Below are 19,525 nucleotides of genomic sequence, written 5' to 3' on the forward strand. Positions count from 1 at the left end.
ATGTTTTGCATTTGGTTATCTTACTGTACCGAAAATTAACCGAACCGAGACCTCAAAACCGAGGTACGTATCGAATGTGATTTTTGTGTATTGTTACTGAAAAGTCTTGGTTTAATTACACAGTAAGAAACTGGTAATACTATGGAAAGAAGCCACACTTTCTTTTACAGCACAGTTTCATCTTATTTACTTGGAAAATAGTCATGTTTTACCTGGTAACACTATAGAAAATACATGGTAATGTTGAGGATGGAAAATGTGTAAAACTGAAGAGTCTTGGTTCAATTACACAGTAAGAAACCGGTAATACTGTGGAAAGAGGCCACACTTTCTTTTACAGCACACTTTCGTCTTACTTACTTGGTAAATAGACATGTTTTACCTGGTAACACTACAGAAAATAAATGGTAATGTTGAGAAACGAAAATATGTAAAACTGAACAGTCTTGGTTTAATTACATAGTAATAAACTGGTAATACTGTGGAAAGAAGCCACGCTTTCTTTTACAGCACAGTTTCATCTTATTTACTTGGAAAATAGTCATGTTTTACCTGGTAACACTATAGAAAATACATGGTAATGTTGAGAATGGGAAATATGTAAAACTGAAGAGTCTTGGTTCAATTACACAGTAAGAAACTGGTAATACTGTGGAAAGAGGCCACACTTTCTTTTACAGCACACTTTCATCTTATTTACTTGGAAAATAGTCATGTTTTACCTGGTAACACTATAGAAAATACATGGTAATGTTGAGAATGGAAAATATGTAAAACTGAAGAGTCTTGGTTCAATTATACAGTAAGAAACTGGTAATACTGTGGAAAGAGGCCACACTTTCTTTTACAGCACACTTTCGTCTTACTTACTTGGTAAATAGACATGTTTTACCTGGTAACACTACAGAAAATACATGGTAATGTTGAGAAACGAAAATATGTAAAACTGCACAGTCTTGGTTTAATTACATAGTAATAAACTGGTAATACTGTGGAAAGAAGCCACGCTTTCTTTTACAGCACACTTTCATCTTATTTACTTGGAAAATAGTCATGTTTTACCTGGTAACACTACAGAAAATACATGGCAATGTTGAGAATGGAAAATATGTAAAACTGAACAGTACTGGTTTAATTACATAGTAAGAAACTGGTAATACTGTGGAAAGAGGCCACACTTTCTTTTACAGCACACTTTCATCTTATTTACTTGGTAAATAGATGTGTTTTACCTAGTAATGCTACAGAAAATACATGGTAATTTTGAGAAATGAAAATATGTAAAACTGAACTGTCTTGGTTTAATTACATAGTAATAAACTGGTAATACTGTGGAAAGAAGCCACGCTTTCTTTTACAGCACACTTTCATCTTATTTACTTGGTAAATAGATGTGTTTTACCTAGTAATACTACAGAAAATACATGGTAATGTTGAGAAACAAATATGTAAAACTGAACAGTCTTGGTTTAATTACATAGTAATAAACTGGTAAGAAGCCACGCTTTCTTTTACAGCACACTTTCATCTTATTTACTTGGTAAATAGATGTGTTTTACCTAGTAATACTACAGAAAATACATGGTAATGTTGAGAAACAAAAATGTGTAAAACTGAACAGTCTTGGTTTAATTACATAGTAATAAACTGGTAATACTGTGGAAAGAAGCCACGCTTTCTTTTACAGCACACTTTCATCTTATTTACTTGGTAAATAGATGTGTTTTACCTGGTAACACTACAGAAGGTTTCATTAACAAGAGGACCCTGATGGCATATTTGCCAGGTAAGTACTAAATAAAATCAGGCATGATAAATGAATGAGCAAAGTTATTACCAGCCAAAACAGCTCAATAACTTAGTAACACGATGGACAGGTGATATATTGGATTATACTACCAGGTAAATGGGATGTAATTTCTCTCCTTTTACATTGTAATTGCGTTATTATTTTACTGTAGTTACCTTCATAATGACGGTAGTAATTACCCATTAATGCAGTGTTGTTCTTTAGTAATAGTTGAGATATTTCAAGGCAATTAGTTAGTATTTACTCTGTAGTTACCATCATTTTACCAGTGTTAGTTACCTTGTAATTTCTTTCTTTTACCTTGTAATTACACAGTAAATACACAGTAATTAGGGGACTGTAAAAGAAAGGGTTACCAAACCATACTTTATATTATTGTCCTTTCTGTCTATTCTTCTTCTTATTGGAAAATTCCTATGTTGAGCCCCCCAACCCCCTACCCCTTTTTTTGGTGCTTAAACAAATGCCATTAGCAATAGCAAGTGACATCTCCTTACACAGTTTTCATTACATTTGTGATGACATGGGATTGATTTACCACTAATTCCCTGGATTATGTCCCTAATCTTTAACATAAACACTAATAACCTTAACCCCAACCCTCAGCTCCAGTCCCACAGCCCAGTGGATGAAGAATAACAGGATCAGATTTTACAGCAGGATGAGGAGGTCAAAAGTAATTTCAATAACACAACATCCCAAGAGGGGAGAAAAATAATGCAATAAAAATAATAATAACATTTGAAGTTGAATGAATGTATAGAATGTATGCATGAGCCCAAGTTGGTTGTAGAGCACTTACAAATAGGACAAGGACAAAAAAAAAAAAAAAAAAAAAATCTTAATACGTGGTTAATCCCATCCTGGTTTACTGCTGAACAAAATTGGACTGGAGTACAGGGTATAGTCAATATATTGGATTGGGTTTCACTGATTGGAATTAGTTAGACTTGTCGTGTTTACTATTGATCCTTGTTTTGATGTGCTTGGGCTTTTTTTCTTCTTAATCTAAAATAAAGAAATAGCATGTTTGTTTATCAAAGAACTTTGTTTCATTCATTTTATTTCACTACTTTTATTCAATTCAGTTTTTTTTTCTCTCTTTAAAGGATTCCTGGTGCCAAGCCATCACTGCATAGAGGAAACACCCTTATCCTATCACATTCATCTGAACTTCCTGTACATGTTTGAACTGTGGGAGGAAAATTAAAATGACAAAGTGAGGAGCTCCACACATATGCAATGTGTGAATTAAATATTTCAGCGAGTTGTTTCCTAACAACACTGTGCAATTTGTCAGCCAACAGCTGGAGTTTTTGAATGTTAACATAGTTCTCCATCACAGCTCTGACAGCACACAGATGACTTTCTGTGCAGTGCTTCAGAGTTAATGCCCAAATCTCTGTTAACTTCCCTGCATGATGGGATGATATGGAGGAGTCTTACTGATGAAAAACAAGACTGGGTGTGTGGCTGGACAGTGTCTGGCCAACGTACAAAAATTGAGGACATACCATAGTTGCGAGCTGTTGCTGTGAACTTCTGACATTGTGCCGTATTTGCATTCTCCCTAGCGTCAGCCGCTTTCAGCTCTTTATCTGTTTGCTTCTCTCCTACTTTCTGTGCTAGCATATAGAGTACTTTAATGCAGCTGAATTCCCAATATAGCTGTTCTCATTTATGTGTTTTCCTGTTTGTTTGAAATACTGAGTGAAAAGTGGCCCATTAAGAGTACATGTTAACCAGCAGCCACTTGCCATTTCCAAGCTTTTGTGCTGCTGCTGTTAAACCCTGAATTTATACCCGTGGCGTTGTCTGACAAAAAAACCCCAAAACAAAACAAAACAAAACAGAGCACCACATACATCAAGTGATCCTTGAAAAGCATCCAAATATCTCTCTTATTTTCACTCACAGTGCACAGGCTCCATTGCTTAACCTCCACGTCTCTCACTGAACACAGAAAAACCTAGAGAGAGCTGTATGTCTTGCTCGCAAGGCACGAGTGGTTGCTAGAAGAAGTTGAAGAAAAAAGTTGCTAGATCTGTTGGTGTATTTTTGAAGCGACAAATGGAGGCTCTAAACGCCTCCCATTGAAACTTTGCCCATTTATTTTAAATGGGCGACAACCAATGAGGAAATAATTGATCAGAGATGGTATTTCATGATTCAATCGTGTGGCATTCACTTAAAAAACGCTGAACTTCACTCATCTCTATCACTCACTCAGTCGGTCATGGAAATTTGGGTTTACATGGCTGTCCCCCTATCAAGCCCAGAATAAACACAATTTTGATGTTCTACATTACATGACGTCTGAGCGGAGTTCACAGCCTCTCAAAGGCTGCTGTAAGTCTGAGCTCAAGACTCCTAGGCAGCTTAAAAATAGATAAACCATAGCATGGATATTAAGCTCATGTAAGCACATGGCGGAAACTCAATCACTAATAAAGAGTTTGTTTACTCGTATTTCATTGAGTGTTGTGGGATGCAATCCATCCAAGAGCTCTTGTCTCTTATCTCTACTTGCCATCCTAATCCCCTCTTCCCCCTTTCCCCTCATCCTCTCCCATTTCTGTTCTCCTCCCCCTCCTGCCGCAATCTCCTCCTCTTCTTTCCCACTGCATCCTGCATCTTCCTTTGCACCTTCTTCTCCACTCATTTACTAATTTTCTTTCTCCACCCACTCCCCCACTCTCTCCATCTCTCACTGTGCATCATGTGTTTTAATTACTCCTCCCTTCATCCATGAGATCTCAAGGGCTAGGTGGTGGGATGGACAAATGATGAGGGAAAGAGCAGGGAACTGGAGGGGTTGGTGGGGTGGGGGGCGGGGGGATAATTAAACATCGATTTGGGATGATGATGAAAACGGCAACATGACGCCAAACAAGGGGATTATGGGTCGAACAGCCGACAGCGCTCTGCTGAGCTCTGCAAAATATCTGGAAGAGGGAAGAAAGGGAGGCAGAGCAAGGGAGAGATGGAGGGAAAACCACAAGTTAATGAATACAAAGACAAGGATGATGAGAGACGACAAGAAGGATGAAGACAGGCAGTAAAGCAAAAGGACACATAAAGGGAAAGTAGAAGAAAAGAGAGTAAGGATGTACAGTAGAAGCAGCCAGAGAGATGGTGTGAAAAAAAGGGAAGGGAACCAAAAATGAAAAACTGGAAAGAGATACAGACAGGAGGGAGTTGAAAAAGCGAAAAGGATTTAAAAATGAGAGAAAATATAAAATGAGTTACGAGAAATGGACTTGGATGAGGCGATGTGACGAAAGGGAAAGAGACTGCAGACGTGAAAGAGAGATGACTAAATAGACCGTGTCTTCAGTGTCTTTGAACTTAACCTCTCTGATCTGACTCATTAGTTCTGCATTTAATTGGCACAAATACAGCTGGTACCAGCAATACAAGGGTGTGGGTGTGCGTGTATGTGTGCGCATGTGCGTGTGTGGACAAGTCATTCGCCATTAGGCCCTTTAAGCTCATTAGTACGTATGCAGTGAATCATTCAATTAAATGACAATGACCTACAGCGAACCGACTAGTCATGTCCACCAGTGGATGTGAATGTGGGCATGTGCATTGTGCACACGAGCGTCTATGAATAAGTGTGTGCCAGTGTAGCGCATTGTATCAAAGCTTAAATATCTTCTTGTACACATTTTAAAATAGGAGCATGTAAACAGCTGCCATAACAGCCAAAACAGCAGCAGGCACAGTGCAGTGTGAGTTTCTAGCTGAGTGATCAGAGGCTTAAACCTACTAAATTCCTCAAAATATTTACTGTGTCCAGAGTAAATGTTAATAGTGCAGACTCCCGCTACACACTACAGCAGAAAGCAATGCTTTATCAGCTTGTCTGTTTTTACAGCCATAAAACGCTCACTCATTAAATTGCCATTTACTGGGCACTGGGCTGTGTTTTTATTTATATTTTGTCAACACAGCTGATTTACCAATAATTTCAAATTGACAGATGTTACCTCAGAGGAACAAAATATATATATTTTATGCAGTTTGCAGTACTATCCAAGTGCTTAGCTGAACAATGATGTGAGGTAAAAATGGAACAATAAGTAATACTGCACAATAGAAAAACTGAGTGTTTCATTTCGTAGCACACAAAATGAATGTTGTGTGCTATGGGATAGTGCTATGAGATCGAGATAAATCGATCCTGCACTTTATTGGAGCATCGTGCAATTAAATTAAATTCAATCTTGCACTTATGCACTCGTCACTTTAGCAAACAGCACTTTAGCACATAGCACTTTAACTAGCACTGTAGCACTTTATAACTTCTCAGTAATCTTTTGGTCCCCTTACCCACTCTTTTAACCGTCTTTGGTCAGTTAACTGGTGGTTTATGTGTGTCGTTCATATATGTTTTGTGTAAGATGTCAAGGTGTTTTGTTGTCCTAGTCCTGATGGGACTGGGGATGGAAATTAGCCACTTGGCTACAATCCCAAATATTTACATGTCAATGTCCATCAATATGTACTGTTCCCATTTAAAAAAAAAAGAAAAAAAAGTAATGTTTATAACACAGTGCATTACTACTTATTACAGGTATAGAAGTAAACATTCTATGTTATTGTGTCACGTAAAAATATTCACTTAAAGCAGAAGTAAGTGATATATTTGTGTTAATATAAGTCTTAAATAGTTATATCTTCCGACAGCAATCACTTACATAGAGTGTTTGGACTGAAACACGGGTCTGTCAGTCACTCTGCTCTGCTCTGAGCCGAGGAGAAAACATTTATCGTATCCTACAGTTTTTATCCAATGAGGAGAGAGAACGGCATGCAGGGCTGTGTGTGCAGCCAAGGAACGCCGTGAATGTGGCGACGTAGGGACGAGGACTGTTATGGTGCGTTCAAGGAAACTCGTATTTTTCCGGCCGTGAAGTCGTACCAGTTCGATCTGGTACGAGTTCACCGGTCGGAAGTTACGAGTGGCCGTTATAGTGACTTTCACCGGTAAAACAGGTCGGAAAAACACGAGTGGGTTGCCTGGAACGCTACAAAGTCGTAAGTTGTGACTTGAAGCTGTAATTTACGATTTCAAAAGCCTGCCTGGAACGCAGCATTAGCGAAAACGACCGGACCACTTACTTCTGCTTTAAGAAGCTAATGTGCAAATAATGATAATAATAATTATAATAATAATAATAGATAATGATGTCTTTATTAATCTGTTATCAACATTGTGCCCCCTTTTTCTTTTGTGTGGCTGTGAGCTGAAATCCCCACGACATTAAACGTGATCATAATGGACGGATGCACATCACACATGAACAAGCTTGTTCGTGCTTCATATGTCAAAAAAATACATGTAAGCTGCATGCACCCACCTGCGCCACACACCCCCAACCCCCACCCCGCTCCCCACTCTATGTCTCTTTGTCTCTCCCTGTTCCCTACACCACATGCAGGCACACCTCAGCCCACCCAGCTCTGCTCCAGATGCTCCCACCACCTGCTCCAATGCTATTAATCCATGACACACTTTTACCACCCGCCGACACACATGTGCACACTCACAGAAACACAGCATGTGCATTGACTTGGGCTCATTCATATTTTAGTTTAATGATGCTTGACGATTCACTATTAATATCTCACCAAGCGCTCTAATGGGTTTTAGAATTCAATGCTGAATGTTCAATGTCCATTATATTCCTTCTGAGGATTCAAAATAGACAATACATACCTTTTCCCTTTCACCCATTTGTTTCCTAGCTGTTAGGGGAGCTCGACCTGTCAGAACCTCAACAGGTCTCATAATTGAGACTGACAAATGATAAGATATGTGGCATCATCCACACAATAGTGACAAAAAGTACATTTATGTTTGCTAATGTCACATAATGGGCAGAGCCTCTAAGTTGAGACCCGCTAAACAGTCATGAGTATCCCTAATGATTACTAATGCATGTTTCCAGTCACTGCATCCTGAGTCTGATAGTCAGTGCAGATTTTATGTGTCTGTGAGTCCATTATTCAAAGAAGCACTTACCATGCAGATAAAGGCAGAAGATAGTTAGGACACAGGCAGTAGGGCTCATGTCTGGGTCTGTGTCTGCATTTTGCACATTTTTGCAGCGCATATGTGGATGTGTTTCTGTGTGATTGAAAACAGTTTGCATTGACCCTTTCCTGCCCTTGTGTGGTAAAGAAAATGTGAGTTGAATAAAATCCTTCAAGAAACACACACACACACACACACACACACACTCCTGATCCACACAGACGAAGACGCAGTGCAGATAGACGAATCCAAGGTGCAAACTTAAAAGAACATTTTGAAAAGATCTCTCTTTGCAGGAAGTGTTGATGCATGCAAGTGCGCGCTTAATGCATGTATGATGGTGCTTTACATTGGTGGCAGCAGCAATTTAAAGTACTATTATCGCAATGCAGTAAATGTTCCCTCACCAGAATTAAATAATGTGCCTACTTCTGGAGACTGACATAAATACTGTAAACATACTCTAGACAAAAAAATAAATATTTAGCAGTTTCCTGTTACTTTTACCTGTTACTCATTGGTTGTTACTTGTTTATTTTAAATCAAATCAAGCCAAAAAAAAAAAGATGTGAAAAAACGAGACGGTCTTTCTGCAGTGCAGAGATAAGCTCTTTGCTGTGCACTATACTTACTGTAAATGGACTATGCATTAACACAGTACAGGTGACCACAGAGAAGGAGCAGTTTCAGTCTTCAGACAGGACTTCCTGATTGACAGATCTCTACCCTGCTAAATCAGATTCTGCTCACAGTGCAGATTTTGAGCAGACCACATCCATTAGGACGGGTTGTCAGCAGGCCTGCATTTTGATAGCAACACTACCTCAGGCCTTGGATATCCCTCCAAGTCACCATGCACAACAACTAAGAAGTCATACAGTATGCTGCGATAACACTAATTGCACCACAGCAGACTCCACAAATGCTAAACTGCCAGCTCTTATCTTTTTAAGTTGGTCATGTGAGAGTAGAAAACATTTTCTAAAGCTGCAGAAGGTGCCATCTTTGGTCTTTACTGAGCATCGCTGTGGATACAGACGTCACTTATGGCAGCAGAAAGACTGGTGACAAAGATTGACTCCATGTGCGTATTTATATGCACAGTGCTCATTTCATTCTGTCCTGTGTAACATGTACGACACATATAGTCGTGTACTCTCAGTAGAAAAATGCAGCTGTCATTTCTAACACTGGCAGAGTGGAACTTGCCGAAGATAGACAGAGAGGGAAAATGTACTACAGACGTATTGAAAATGTGTTTGGAGAGGTGAGACCACACAACGGCCACACATCAACACCAAGCGATGCATCATCTCGGGTCCTTGTGACAGGAATCTATAAATCACACTGATGTGATAAGCATAGTTTTAGGCAAATATAGCTATGGGTTGGTTTTACCCTGAGCAGCTAGCGTGCAAACCAAACGAATACCAGTGTGTTTTGCTGTTGTCCCTGGTTAGACCTTGATTGTTCAGATTGTTCCTTTTTGCAAAAGTTCATGAACACAAGTACACACACATGCACACACACACATCCTTGCCTTCAGAGGATGTTGCATTGACTAACACTAATTTCTTCTAGATTTATTCTGTGATTATTTTGACCATAACCATATCCTCAATCAGTTTCTGAACCTTATGTTAACCTAAACCTATGCCTTAACCTCACATAAAACATGTTGTCCTACACTTCAATGGTTTATCTTACTGGGACGTGGTCTTTGTCCACATAATGTAGACAAGCCACCATAATGTGACTGTTAAATGGAGGTCCCCACAACATGACTAATACCTGGAGCACAAACACACAAAGACATTGACACTTAGAGGAGCCTCCAACAGAGGTCTGAGACCACTGATGACTCTGAAACTGACAGAGTGTTTTTTTGGCTAATACAACAGCTGCCAGCTGGGCCACTGTGCATGCACATAAACACACATCACATGTGCACAGAGACACACACTTGAATAGACATTGATTAGATTATGCAGGGGGCTTTGAAGAGCATGTCTCAGACACAGGGTTAACTAATACACTGCCAACCAGCGATTTCCAAGCGCGCACACACTCTCACACACACACACACACACACACACACAGTGCTAAAATGCATTGATTTAAAATAGTCAGGGGGTTTTGAGACCCCTTCAGAGATCCCTCTTTGTGCTGTGAACATTCTGCAGTGATGGTCCTTCAAAGGTGGACGTGTTCCGAGGCCTCAGTGGTAGTGTGTATAGATTATAAAATGCTGTGATCTGAAACCTTTAGATGTAGTCATTTACTCAGTGGGGAAAAATAATTGATCAAGAATATAACTACTATTCAGTAAATGCATTCAATTTGCTTCAAACATCAGAAAATTCATTTCAAATTGTTTCTGTCCTGATGGGACGGCAGTAGCTCAAGCGGTAGAGTGGGTCGTCCAATAATCAGAGGGTTGGCAGTTTGAATCCTGCTCTGTCCCAGCCGCTGTCGTAGTGTCCTTGGGCCGTTTGGCGCACATTGGCTGCCATTCTTCCGTCAGTCTGCCCCAGGGCGGCTGTGGCTACAGACATAGCTTACCACCACCGGTGTGAATGTGGTATGAATGAATAGCGGTTTCCGGAAAGCGCTTTTGGTGTTGGGGAAAGTGCTCTATAAACGTAAGACATTATTTTATTATTATTAAATGTGTCTTCTACCTGATGATTAGATGAGTTGGCTTGTCAAAGTGCTGCCTCAGCAGAAAGTAATGGGGGAAACATGATGCAGTAGTAGCCGAGCAAAAACCTCCTCAGTCCCACATCCATCTTCCAGCTATCACCCAATGAGTCAACAGTAACCGCTCAAACAGGGAGGAGCGTTATCAGTGCTTATCGATGAAGCTTCATAAAGTGAGACATTGATCAGTTTTCAGTATGTGCTGTTTGACAAAGGACCTGTACCGGCTTGAAAATTCATTTGTGAAGCTCAAATAATCTCTCGTTGTGGCACCAATATATTTTTTCTCTTTCCCTGTTTCCTGTCTATTTTGCTCCTCACTGCCCCCCCCCCCCCTTCTATCTTTGTGGCATTGTGCCTCAGTCCTCCTAATGGACATTGACTAAAGAAAGACGAAGGGGAGGGGCTGTTCACACACTCACACAGACTCACTCAGGGCTGTTTTTCTCTTTTACTCAAAGCAGAGCTGGTGCAATGATGATGCCTTTCAAATAATTCTCAAAATATATATTTCCCCACCCTTTTTAACGTTTTGGCATAAAAATTGTTTTATATTTGTTTTCATTGCGCAATCGTCAAAGTAATATATTCTTGTGAATGACAGGCCTTCGTTGTAAATAAGCATTCAACTTGTCTCCTTTGTTTTGCCAGTGGCAGCACTGGCTGAGTTGTGCGATTGTACAGATCTTGTATTTTTGCAATTTTTTTTTTTTTTTAATTAGTTTTTTATCTCAAACTTTAGAGCTGTAACTCTACAGATTATTGTTGTGGTTGATATGGTGACAAACAGCAAATACTGTTTACACAATGAGGCTTAGCAGTAACCCCAGTGGCAGACCTTCACAATAAAATCCACCCAAAAAAACAACTGTTGAATGATATGTGACAGAAGGAGCTGAGTGGACAATAAACGTCAGGGCTGATTTCAGTTAAAATAAAATCACAGTGGATATCCTGCATGCAACGTTTTCCTCGTTGAGATACTGTAAATATCCAGACGATCTGTGTGATACCACAGCGCCCAAGGTAATATTCACATTGAGCCACTCAAACCTACACAGACAGCATCCACACTTGAACAGTAAGGGATGCATTTAGTATCTGCAGGGCCACCACACTCACTAACTGCATCCCACCTTGAACAGCCAGGTGCAGATGGACGGTTGCTATGCAGAAGAACGGTTGCCATGCTTAGAATTGTAAGAAGCTGCTTGTCTCCCACAGTTAGTTGAATGGCCAAATAAACAACTGTCCTCTCTCGCTTAGAAATAACACCATAATCACTTTTCAGTGCACACGCCCCGTTTCCATATCTCACAAAGTGTTGTGTTTGATCATATTAAGTGGAGATGTCTGACTCTGCTGTAAGCTGGATATATTGACATATTCTATCAAAGGTTCTTCCTGTCAGGAATTATTTTCCCCCAAGGGGCAATTTAAACTGCTGATCAAGAGTAAAAAGGCAAAGACGAACCAAAATAGGTTATGAGAACATTCTGTAGGGCAGTGAATGCATTTTTGATTTTCTCCCATAATTATTCAAGACAGAGTGATATAGTTGGCCATTTATTTTGCACCTCAGAAAAATAGGAAATAATTGAGTAGTCCACAGTAGCATCAGACATTATTAGCCACCTGTCACTCGTAACAAGCTCTAGGAGATATTTTTTTTCCCCAACCTGTTGCCATGACAACTCCACAACATGTGAAAACTCCCCACGAGATGAAAATAAAAAGGGCTTTCCCAGGTTTTCCAAGAGCTTTGGGCAATGATTTTGCCAGTGCACTGGGTTTTGTGCTGAGAGAATATGGGAGATTCCCCATGAGCATGAAGATTTAGAAGAAAACTTAGCTAGAATAAATACAAAGGCTCTGGAGTTAAACAAGCTTTCTCTGACATGTCCAGTGAATCATGCACCACCATACAGTAGCTGTCGCCATAAGAAGAAATGGTTGAGAAAGGCTGAGAGGAGAAATCTGCCAGTTTGGCATGCACATAGACATCCTATATTGAAGAGAAAACAGACTAGCTCCAATCCAAATGAGACTGTGTCAAAAGATATTCAACAATAAACATTGTGAGATATACTGAAATATACCTGGGGTACTCAGGTGCATCCTTTGTGTCTGGTCAGGAAATACAGTAAATATACAATATGCATTCATTCACTGTTATTTGCTTCTGTTACATTGAAGCAAATGTTCAATCACACATTCAGTGTACTTGTCATCTACGATGACAAGTATACACAGGAAAGCCCTAATCAGCATCCTGGCAACACACACGAGTAGCAGGAGCATTGAACTTGGTCCAAGTGCAACTTCTGGTGTTTTCACAGAGATATTTATTGATGAAAACACAGTTGGACCGAGTCGAATGCCTGGGAACAGCGTTACTACAGTAGTTAGTGCTGTTGAATGATAGGCCACTTATAGCAAGATGACTGCGGTTAACTACTGTACAAAGCTGCTGTTGTTACCAGAATTAACATTATAATGACGGGAAACTGTTGGTAAAAGGCACATTACGATGCTACACTTCTATTCTCTGTATCATGCACTGGTCCATAAAACTCAAATATGACTTAACTGACAACATTCCAAAAGTCTCATCATTACCATGATTTACCATAAAGTGACCTTTCTACCCATTGAAATTCTGCACATCAAATGAGTCTCATTTCAACATTAACATTATTAGAACTCTATGACTCCAGCCGTCAAGACAAATTACCATAATGAGCTCTAATTTCGTAGACCAGGCGCAGGCGCGGTGCACCTGTGCTGGGCCATGCCAATGGGGTGTGTCCAGGTGCTGATTATGTGCTGATTCAGATAGTTACATTAAATAGTGGTTGTTGTGATTATTTATTGCATTGAAATGTGCCTGACATTCTGGAAACCTGCCTGTGAGGTTTTGGTGACGTGTGCACACTGTGCGCCAAGAGTAGACCTGGTTGGAGCTGGCGCACCCTCGGCAAACCCTGTCACGCCGGACAAAATTACCACTGTGCGGGCTGCCCCACGCTGCGCCACGAAATTAGAGCCATGTACCTTCAACTGCTTTTTCTTAACATTGAAATTCTTTGGGTATTTCCTGGCACTTTGTTTTGACTCAGGGGTGAGAGTTTTTATGTATTTGCAGTAGCGTGTTGTGCGCACAAAGCTGAAAAGTAGCCTCTTTGTATCAGGCAGTTGTTAAGACAGACTAAACCTTTTTTTCCTGCGTTAAAACTTTTAGGACTAGAAGTTGTAGCAGTTTAATAGTCACAATTCCACAAAATATAGAAAAGTATCACAATTACAAGGCCATTATGTAATTAGCAGCTGTGAAACTACACACCAATGTCATCCACACAACGCTGCAACAATGATACAAACTGACAGACAGACAAGCATTAAGACTTGTTAATCAGCCAAACTCCTCCTGTCTTGCCAAAGCTCCCCTGCATCCAGTGAGCTCCACAATGGCTCTGCTCCACTACAGATGTCTTTATCATTTCAGTTGATTAGACTTCTACAACTGGATGACTGGCTAATCTCCACTTGTATCATCTATCATCTGCTCTCATCCTCATAGCAGCAGCTGATGCCTGACTATTAACTCACACACAACTGCAAGCACACACTCCTACATTAACAAACAGAAGATTTTTTACTAATTGGTGTTCATAGAAGTCATTGCGTTAAAGACAGAAATCCAAAATGCACAGACACCCAGCTCATAAATTGAGTAAAGATAAACAGACCTGTAGACTAGTGTGTCATCCCCAGAGCTGTTGTACTGGACCTGGAACATCCTGACTCCAGACATAGGAGTCTGACTGCTCCATCTTATGAGGGCAGAGTTTCCTGTCAGTTCCACCAGTGAGACCCTACGATCAATCCCCCTCGTCTCGTTGTTAGGCAGCGCAACCTTGGAGGAGGTCAGAATGTCAGAGGGGGCAGGTTCAGAGGACGGGTCTCTGCTGCGGCTCGTGCTGTTTGCAAGATGTGGCATTGCCGTGACAACCAACTCAACCCTTCCCGTGGATTCGCCTGCTGCGTTGGAGGCGATGCAGGTGAAATTTCCTGAATCCTTCAGGGATGTTACATTGATCTCCAGGCTCCCATTAGGGAAAACTAAAGTCCTGAAACAAGTGAAAAATGGAGACATGTCATGAATTTTATTTATGTAATACATCAATCAAAAAATAGCTGAAATGTGTATATAACAGCACAGCAACATGTGGTTTGAGAGATTACTTTTTCTTCCTCTGTTACATCTGCTTAATACTGTGATGTCATTGCACAGACATGAATTTCAAACAGTAAAAGACACATTCACTTCTAGTTGCAAACTGATCCACCATTGTGTAATTTATAAGACAACTCCCTTTTGGATGTCACCACCCAGGCATATAAACTCTCCTCTTTGTCACCCACATAGATGCCAATGGCTAATCAGTTTTCTCCCTCTCAACTCATTCACACCTCCACTTTGCTGCTTGCAGTACTTAGTGCTGATGCCAACTCCCACTGCCAGCATCCATCCAAACTCTATCCAGAATCAATGCAGTGACTGCAAGGCTGAGTATCATGGTGCTGACTCTTTACAGGCTTTATCATCATGGGTTTAGTCTTTACACCAAAGGGTAGACTAATTGCTAAAAAGTCTAGCAATGCTTTGTAACTATAAACATTGTTGTTGTTGTTGTTGTTGTCCTAATCAGTATAGCCAAAGATGCAAACAAAACATCTAATGTAAAGGTGCCAATGAGGAAATAAAAAAGAAGACATTGTACATGATGTCAAATATCATAATTTTAAGAGCCAATGTTCTATAAGAACCATAGCTAGAAACATCACACATCTGACAACCGTACCAACTAGCTTACCAAATGAAACTGTGAGAAAGGGGAGGACAGTCACCTTCTAACCTTGTTTCAAAATTGTCTCACACAAGTCATGTGCACTCTACTACCACAGGTAAGGCAATAATTATGTGAGACATACTATCTTTCTAACCTGGCTGCACATTCGCTTATAAACAATTTCTTTATTGCAACTGCCAACTGATCAGCCACGTTTCTAACATCACTAAATGTGCACTGTTGTTCTCAGTGATATGAGTGATATGCCTTAAATGAACACCTTGCCTTTGATTTTGAAAGATTGAACAGTTTATTGGCCTGGAGAGAAACATAGAATCCTGGAGATCAAATTTGAGTAAAGGGCTGTGGTAATACCTGGAGCTGTTGGATATCAGCCTCCCTTCAGGGCTGATCCAGTGGACTTCAGGTTCCGGGTCGCCATTTGCTTTGCACTTCAGGCTGGCAGGCTGGCCTTCCATAGCCACAGTATGAGGTGACTTACGGGTCAGAACTGGTGGGTCACAAATAAACTCCTAAAAGGCAAAAGAGATTAGGTTATTACTTAAGTTATGAGTTGTTTTCTGATCTTTGTTTTAGCAAAGTAGCAATTTCAAAGATCCTCATCTAAACAATTGCCTATGTCACTATCTCCAAATATGCTGACACAATGTTGATCGAGCTTGCGGCCCACTGATGGAAATAATATTGTGTTAATTTGCTGCCAATCCAAACCAAACCATTCCTGCTACTGCAGCTTCACATTAAAAGCATTTGAATCGCAAAACAAAATAAGACTAATGTTATCAAGCAGTCTCAGGAAATGCATTGTAGTTTTTCACTGAGCTCAGCACTTACCACTATAATTAATCATAAATGAGTCTATAAAATAAAAGTCTTCTTTTGTAAATTTTTGACAGCAGATCAGTTTGAAATGTCAAAGGGAACAAATTAATAAGTTAGATGGAGAGCTGCTGATGACAGGCTGCGCTCCTCTGACTCTGCCAGGTAGGCCACCGTTAATTTCACATCATTTTCACCATCAGACCATCGATGCTCATAGAATGGTTCGAAAGGCCCAATTATTGCTTTTTTATTAAAACAACACTTTTCCTACCCTCAGAATTCCGTGACCTGCATGTCAAACTGAATTGATGGTTAACATCAAGATTTACAGTCAACAAATCAACCTTCAAGATGACCACTTTACAGGTTCTGCCCATAGACTGTAAAAAGAATGGACGTAGCGTCCGTGACGTCACCCATTGGTTTTGGGGAGTCGTTTTTGTGACTCAAATATGGCGGCCTGAACAGTTGGATTGGCCGGCCGAGAACCCGCCCACTGGCCTCGAAGCAGCTGTCCACGGAGCTGCTCGGACCTGTCACTCAACGTTTCCGCGCCCTAATTGGCCAGAGTAAAACGGTAGAGTTAAAAAAAAAATCACCCCCCTCAGAGTGTGTGCGGGGGTAGAAACTATCGATTGAGCCAAACAAACGTTCTGACACCAGGCTTTTAACATGTTTACTGAGGATGTAAAGTCGGCGATTTTAACATGGGGGTCTATGGGGAATGCTCCCTTCTGACACCAGCCCCCAGAGGAATCCGAGGGGATTGCAGTTTTTTGAACGCGGAAGTGAGCTTCACTTCTCAGACCGACAACTGCCCCCTTGGTTCTGCCCCATACTACTCAAAACATGTCAAACAAAAATGTCACCTCTTCAGATATTGTCCAGAAGTACTTGGCACTGAGGTCAGGAGGAGAGGCACATGTCTCCAAGTCATCTTCTCTGGTTAGTCTCCTCAACCACAGAAGTTCACAGTTACAGTGAAGGGGGTTACCACCAAAACTCAACACCAGGGAGGAGAGAGGAGAACCTTTGGACCTGGCATACACTGGGATTCTGAGGAACAACGGGTCAGGGGGGATTTTCTTCAGCTTGTTGGACGTCATGTCTAGCCTGTGAATGGGCAGGGTGTAGAGAGGGGAACAGCAAATAATCATCATTTGTGAATATTTGATTATTAAGATCACTTGATCTAACTCAACAGATATAATCATCTGTCCTCCATTCTATGTCTACTTACCTTGCCAGTTTGTGCAGGTTGGTGAATACTCCTTGAGGAACATTATCTATGAGGTTATGATCCATATTTAGGGTATTGACATTGGTTAAGCGCCCAATCGTGTCCCAGGGCACCTGTGCAAGGTTGTTGTAGCTGAGGTCTAGATCCTCCAGTGTGGACAGGAAGTCATCAAAGGCATGAGGAGATATGGAGTGGAGCTGGTTGTTGGCCAGAATCAGGTGGCGAAGGTTGGTCAGGCCTTTGAAATGGTCATCCTGGAACAGAAAAAAGAGAATATTCAATGAGGACAAAGACAATGTCTTGTGAATACACACCTGCAGTGTGTGTACTTATCTATGATTATCTTTGGAGATTAATAAAGTAATTCTTATTCTTATCCATCTGTAAACCCTGGTTGTGTGGTTCTATTTCCATTTATCTGCCCATTTTCGCATTTGATTATTCAATCCCATTTACCATCATTAATCTATCCAGTCATCCTGCCATCAATCTTACCTTGATCACAGTTAATCTATTAGAGTCTAGATGGAGAGCTCTCAGTCGCCGCAGGTCACTGAAGGCTGAAGGGAGGATCTGACTGATGGTGTTTCTGGACAGGGTCAGATGAAGCAGGCTGGTCATGTTGGCAAAGTCCTTTTTTCGGACAGCTGTGGGTGAGAAAAAACGAACACAAAGGCTTGTAACGGGCCAAATACAAGTATCACACCAGGAAAGTATTTTGGTTTAAAATAGACGTCAGGAGATGCACCTGTACCAATGAAGTTTTCAAATGTTTGCCTGACCACAGAAAGAGGTGCTTTCACAAAAGTGGATGACTCAGACTTGTGTGGTTGTGGTAGATAGATAAAAGGAAAAGAAAAATGTACTGAAATTGCATCTGATGCTTTTACATGGGGTTGCCGAATGCACTGATCTGGTCACATTTATCAAGTACACCATGAAATCCATAGTGTTCTTTTTAAAAACCGACGAGTACATGGCTGACAAGGTTCTAGCATTCAGATAAACCTTTTAACAGCATTCTCCCAACAGTCTCCATCCTCATGTGAAACTTCAATTGACAACCATGAGATTATGCTATGTAATCTTTATTTTTTTGCGAAGTGCAGTTCTATAAACCAAAAATGTTTGTGCGACGCTGTTAATGGCACATCTTAATATTCCTGGGTCCTTTGAAAGCAACCTATTTTTAGCTTGTGCGTCTTTTGTTTTGGAACTGTGGAATAGAATATTTTTAAGTCGAGCCAGGGAAGATTAGGTGGCTGCCTTGGTGGGAGCTAATGGGAATCCAGATTAAAATAAAAAGGATAAAGCGACATTTCAGTTCTTAAAAATAAGTATGTTTCAAAGTATGAAGGAGAACTCTCTGATATAAGGCACAGATGAATCAGGAATGAGAGCCAAACTGAACCACAAAACAAAAAGTAGCAAGAACGTTAAAAAATAAAGGAGAGAAGAGAAAATAAATACCTCAGGCTAGTGTCATGTGGAGAACAGCAGAAAATTAGTTGTGAATTGAGCCAACAGTGAACTATTCAGTTGCAAGCAATTGTTCTTAGATAAGGTGAATAAGCTGCCAATTATCAACCAGCCACTGAGCTCGTTTCCATGTGAACAACCAATCCAAGCATACCCGTCAAGTGACAGATAATGGCAAAAGAGTTTGTTAAAGAGAGTTAAATGGAGCATTTTATGTCAGCATGCTACAACTCTCACATGTAACATAACTCTACTCACTGCACTCCAATGTGTCATTTGAACTCCAGTGGTATAGTCAGTTGAATGTTATACAGGACAGACTGGCAGATACATTACCAGTGATGAAGTTCTCTTGAAGCCGTAGCTCAACTGTGCGCCGATCAATGGCAGCAGGAACAAAGAGCAAGCCTGTCTTGGAACAGAGGATAGCGAGCGATGGAGAAAGGCTCTGGCACATACAGCGTTTCGGACACGGCTGTCCCCTGCAAGCTGCTGCCAACAACAGCAAAGACAACCACAGCCGTTCCATTATCCTCCACAGGGAACGGGGTAACTGG

At 40.7% G+C, this 19,525-nt stretch overlaps 1 protein-coding gene across 3 annotated transcripts in view; it reads right to left on the reverse strand.

Moving 5' to 3' along the window:
• LOC146976026 (leucine-rich repeat and fibronectin type III domain-containing protein 1-like protein) overlaps positions 1-19,525 on the reverse strand; it is a 210,947-nt gene that overhangs the window by 70,542 nt on the left and 120,880 nt on the right. For all 3 annotated transcript variants that reach the window (XR_015037471.1, XM_085795537.1, XM_085795536.1), the window contains exons 3-8: positions 19,305-19,521; positions 17,985-18,136; positions 17,490-17,743; positions 17,119-17,362; positions 15,782-15,939; positions 14,303-14,683 (exon numbers count right to left, since the gene is read on the reverse strand). Coding sequence is in view for 2 of the 3 variants with exons in the window: in XM_085795537.1 (XP_085651663.1) it covers positions 14,303-14,683; positions 15,782-15,939; positions 17,119-17,362; positions 17,490-17,743; positions 17,985-18,136; positions 19,305-19,497 (1,382 nt within the window). In the remaining variant the exon portion in view is untranslated. The remainder of the gene's footprint in view (positions 1-14,302; positions 14,684-15,781; positions 15,940-17,118; positions 17,363-17,489; positions 17,744-17,984; positions 18,137-19,304; positions 19,522-19,525) is intronic.

The sequence above is a fragment of the Trachurus japonicus genome, chromosome 13, assembly GCF_045865225.1.
Source record: "Trachurus japonicus isolate A0001 chromosome 13, Traja_1.0".
NCBI classification, from domain to species: Eukaryota; Metazoa; Chordata; class Actinopteri; order Carangiformes; family Carangidae; genus Trachurus; species Trachurus japonicus.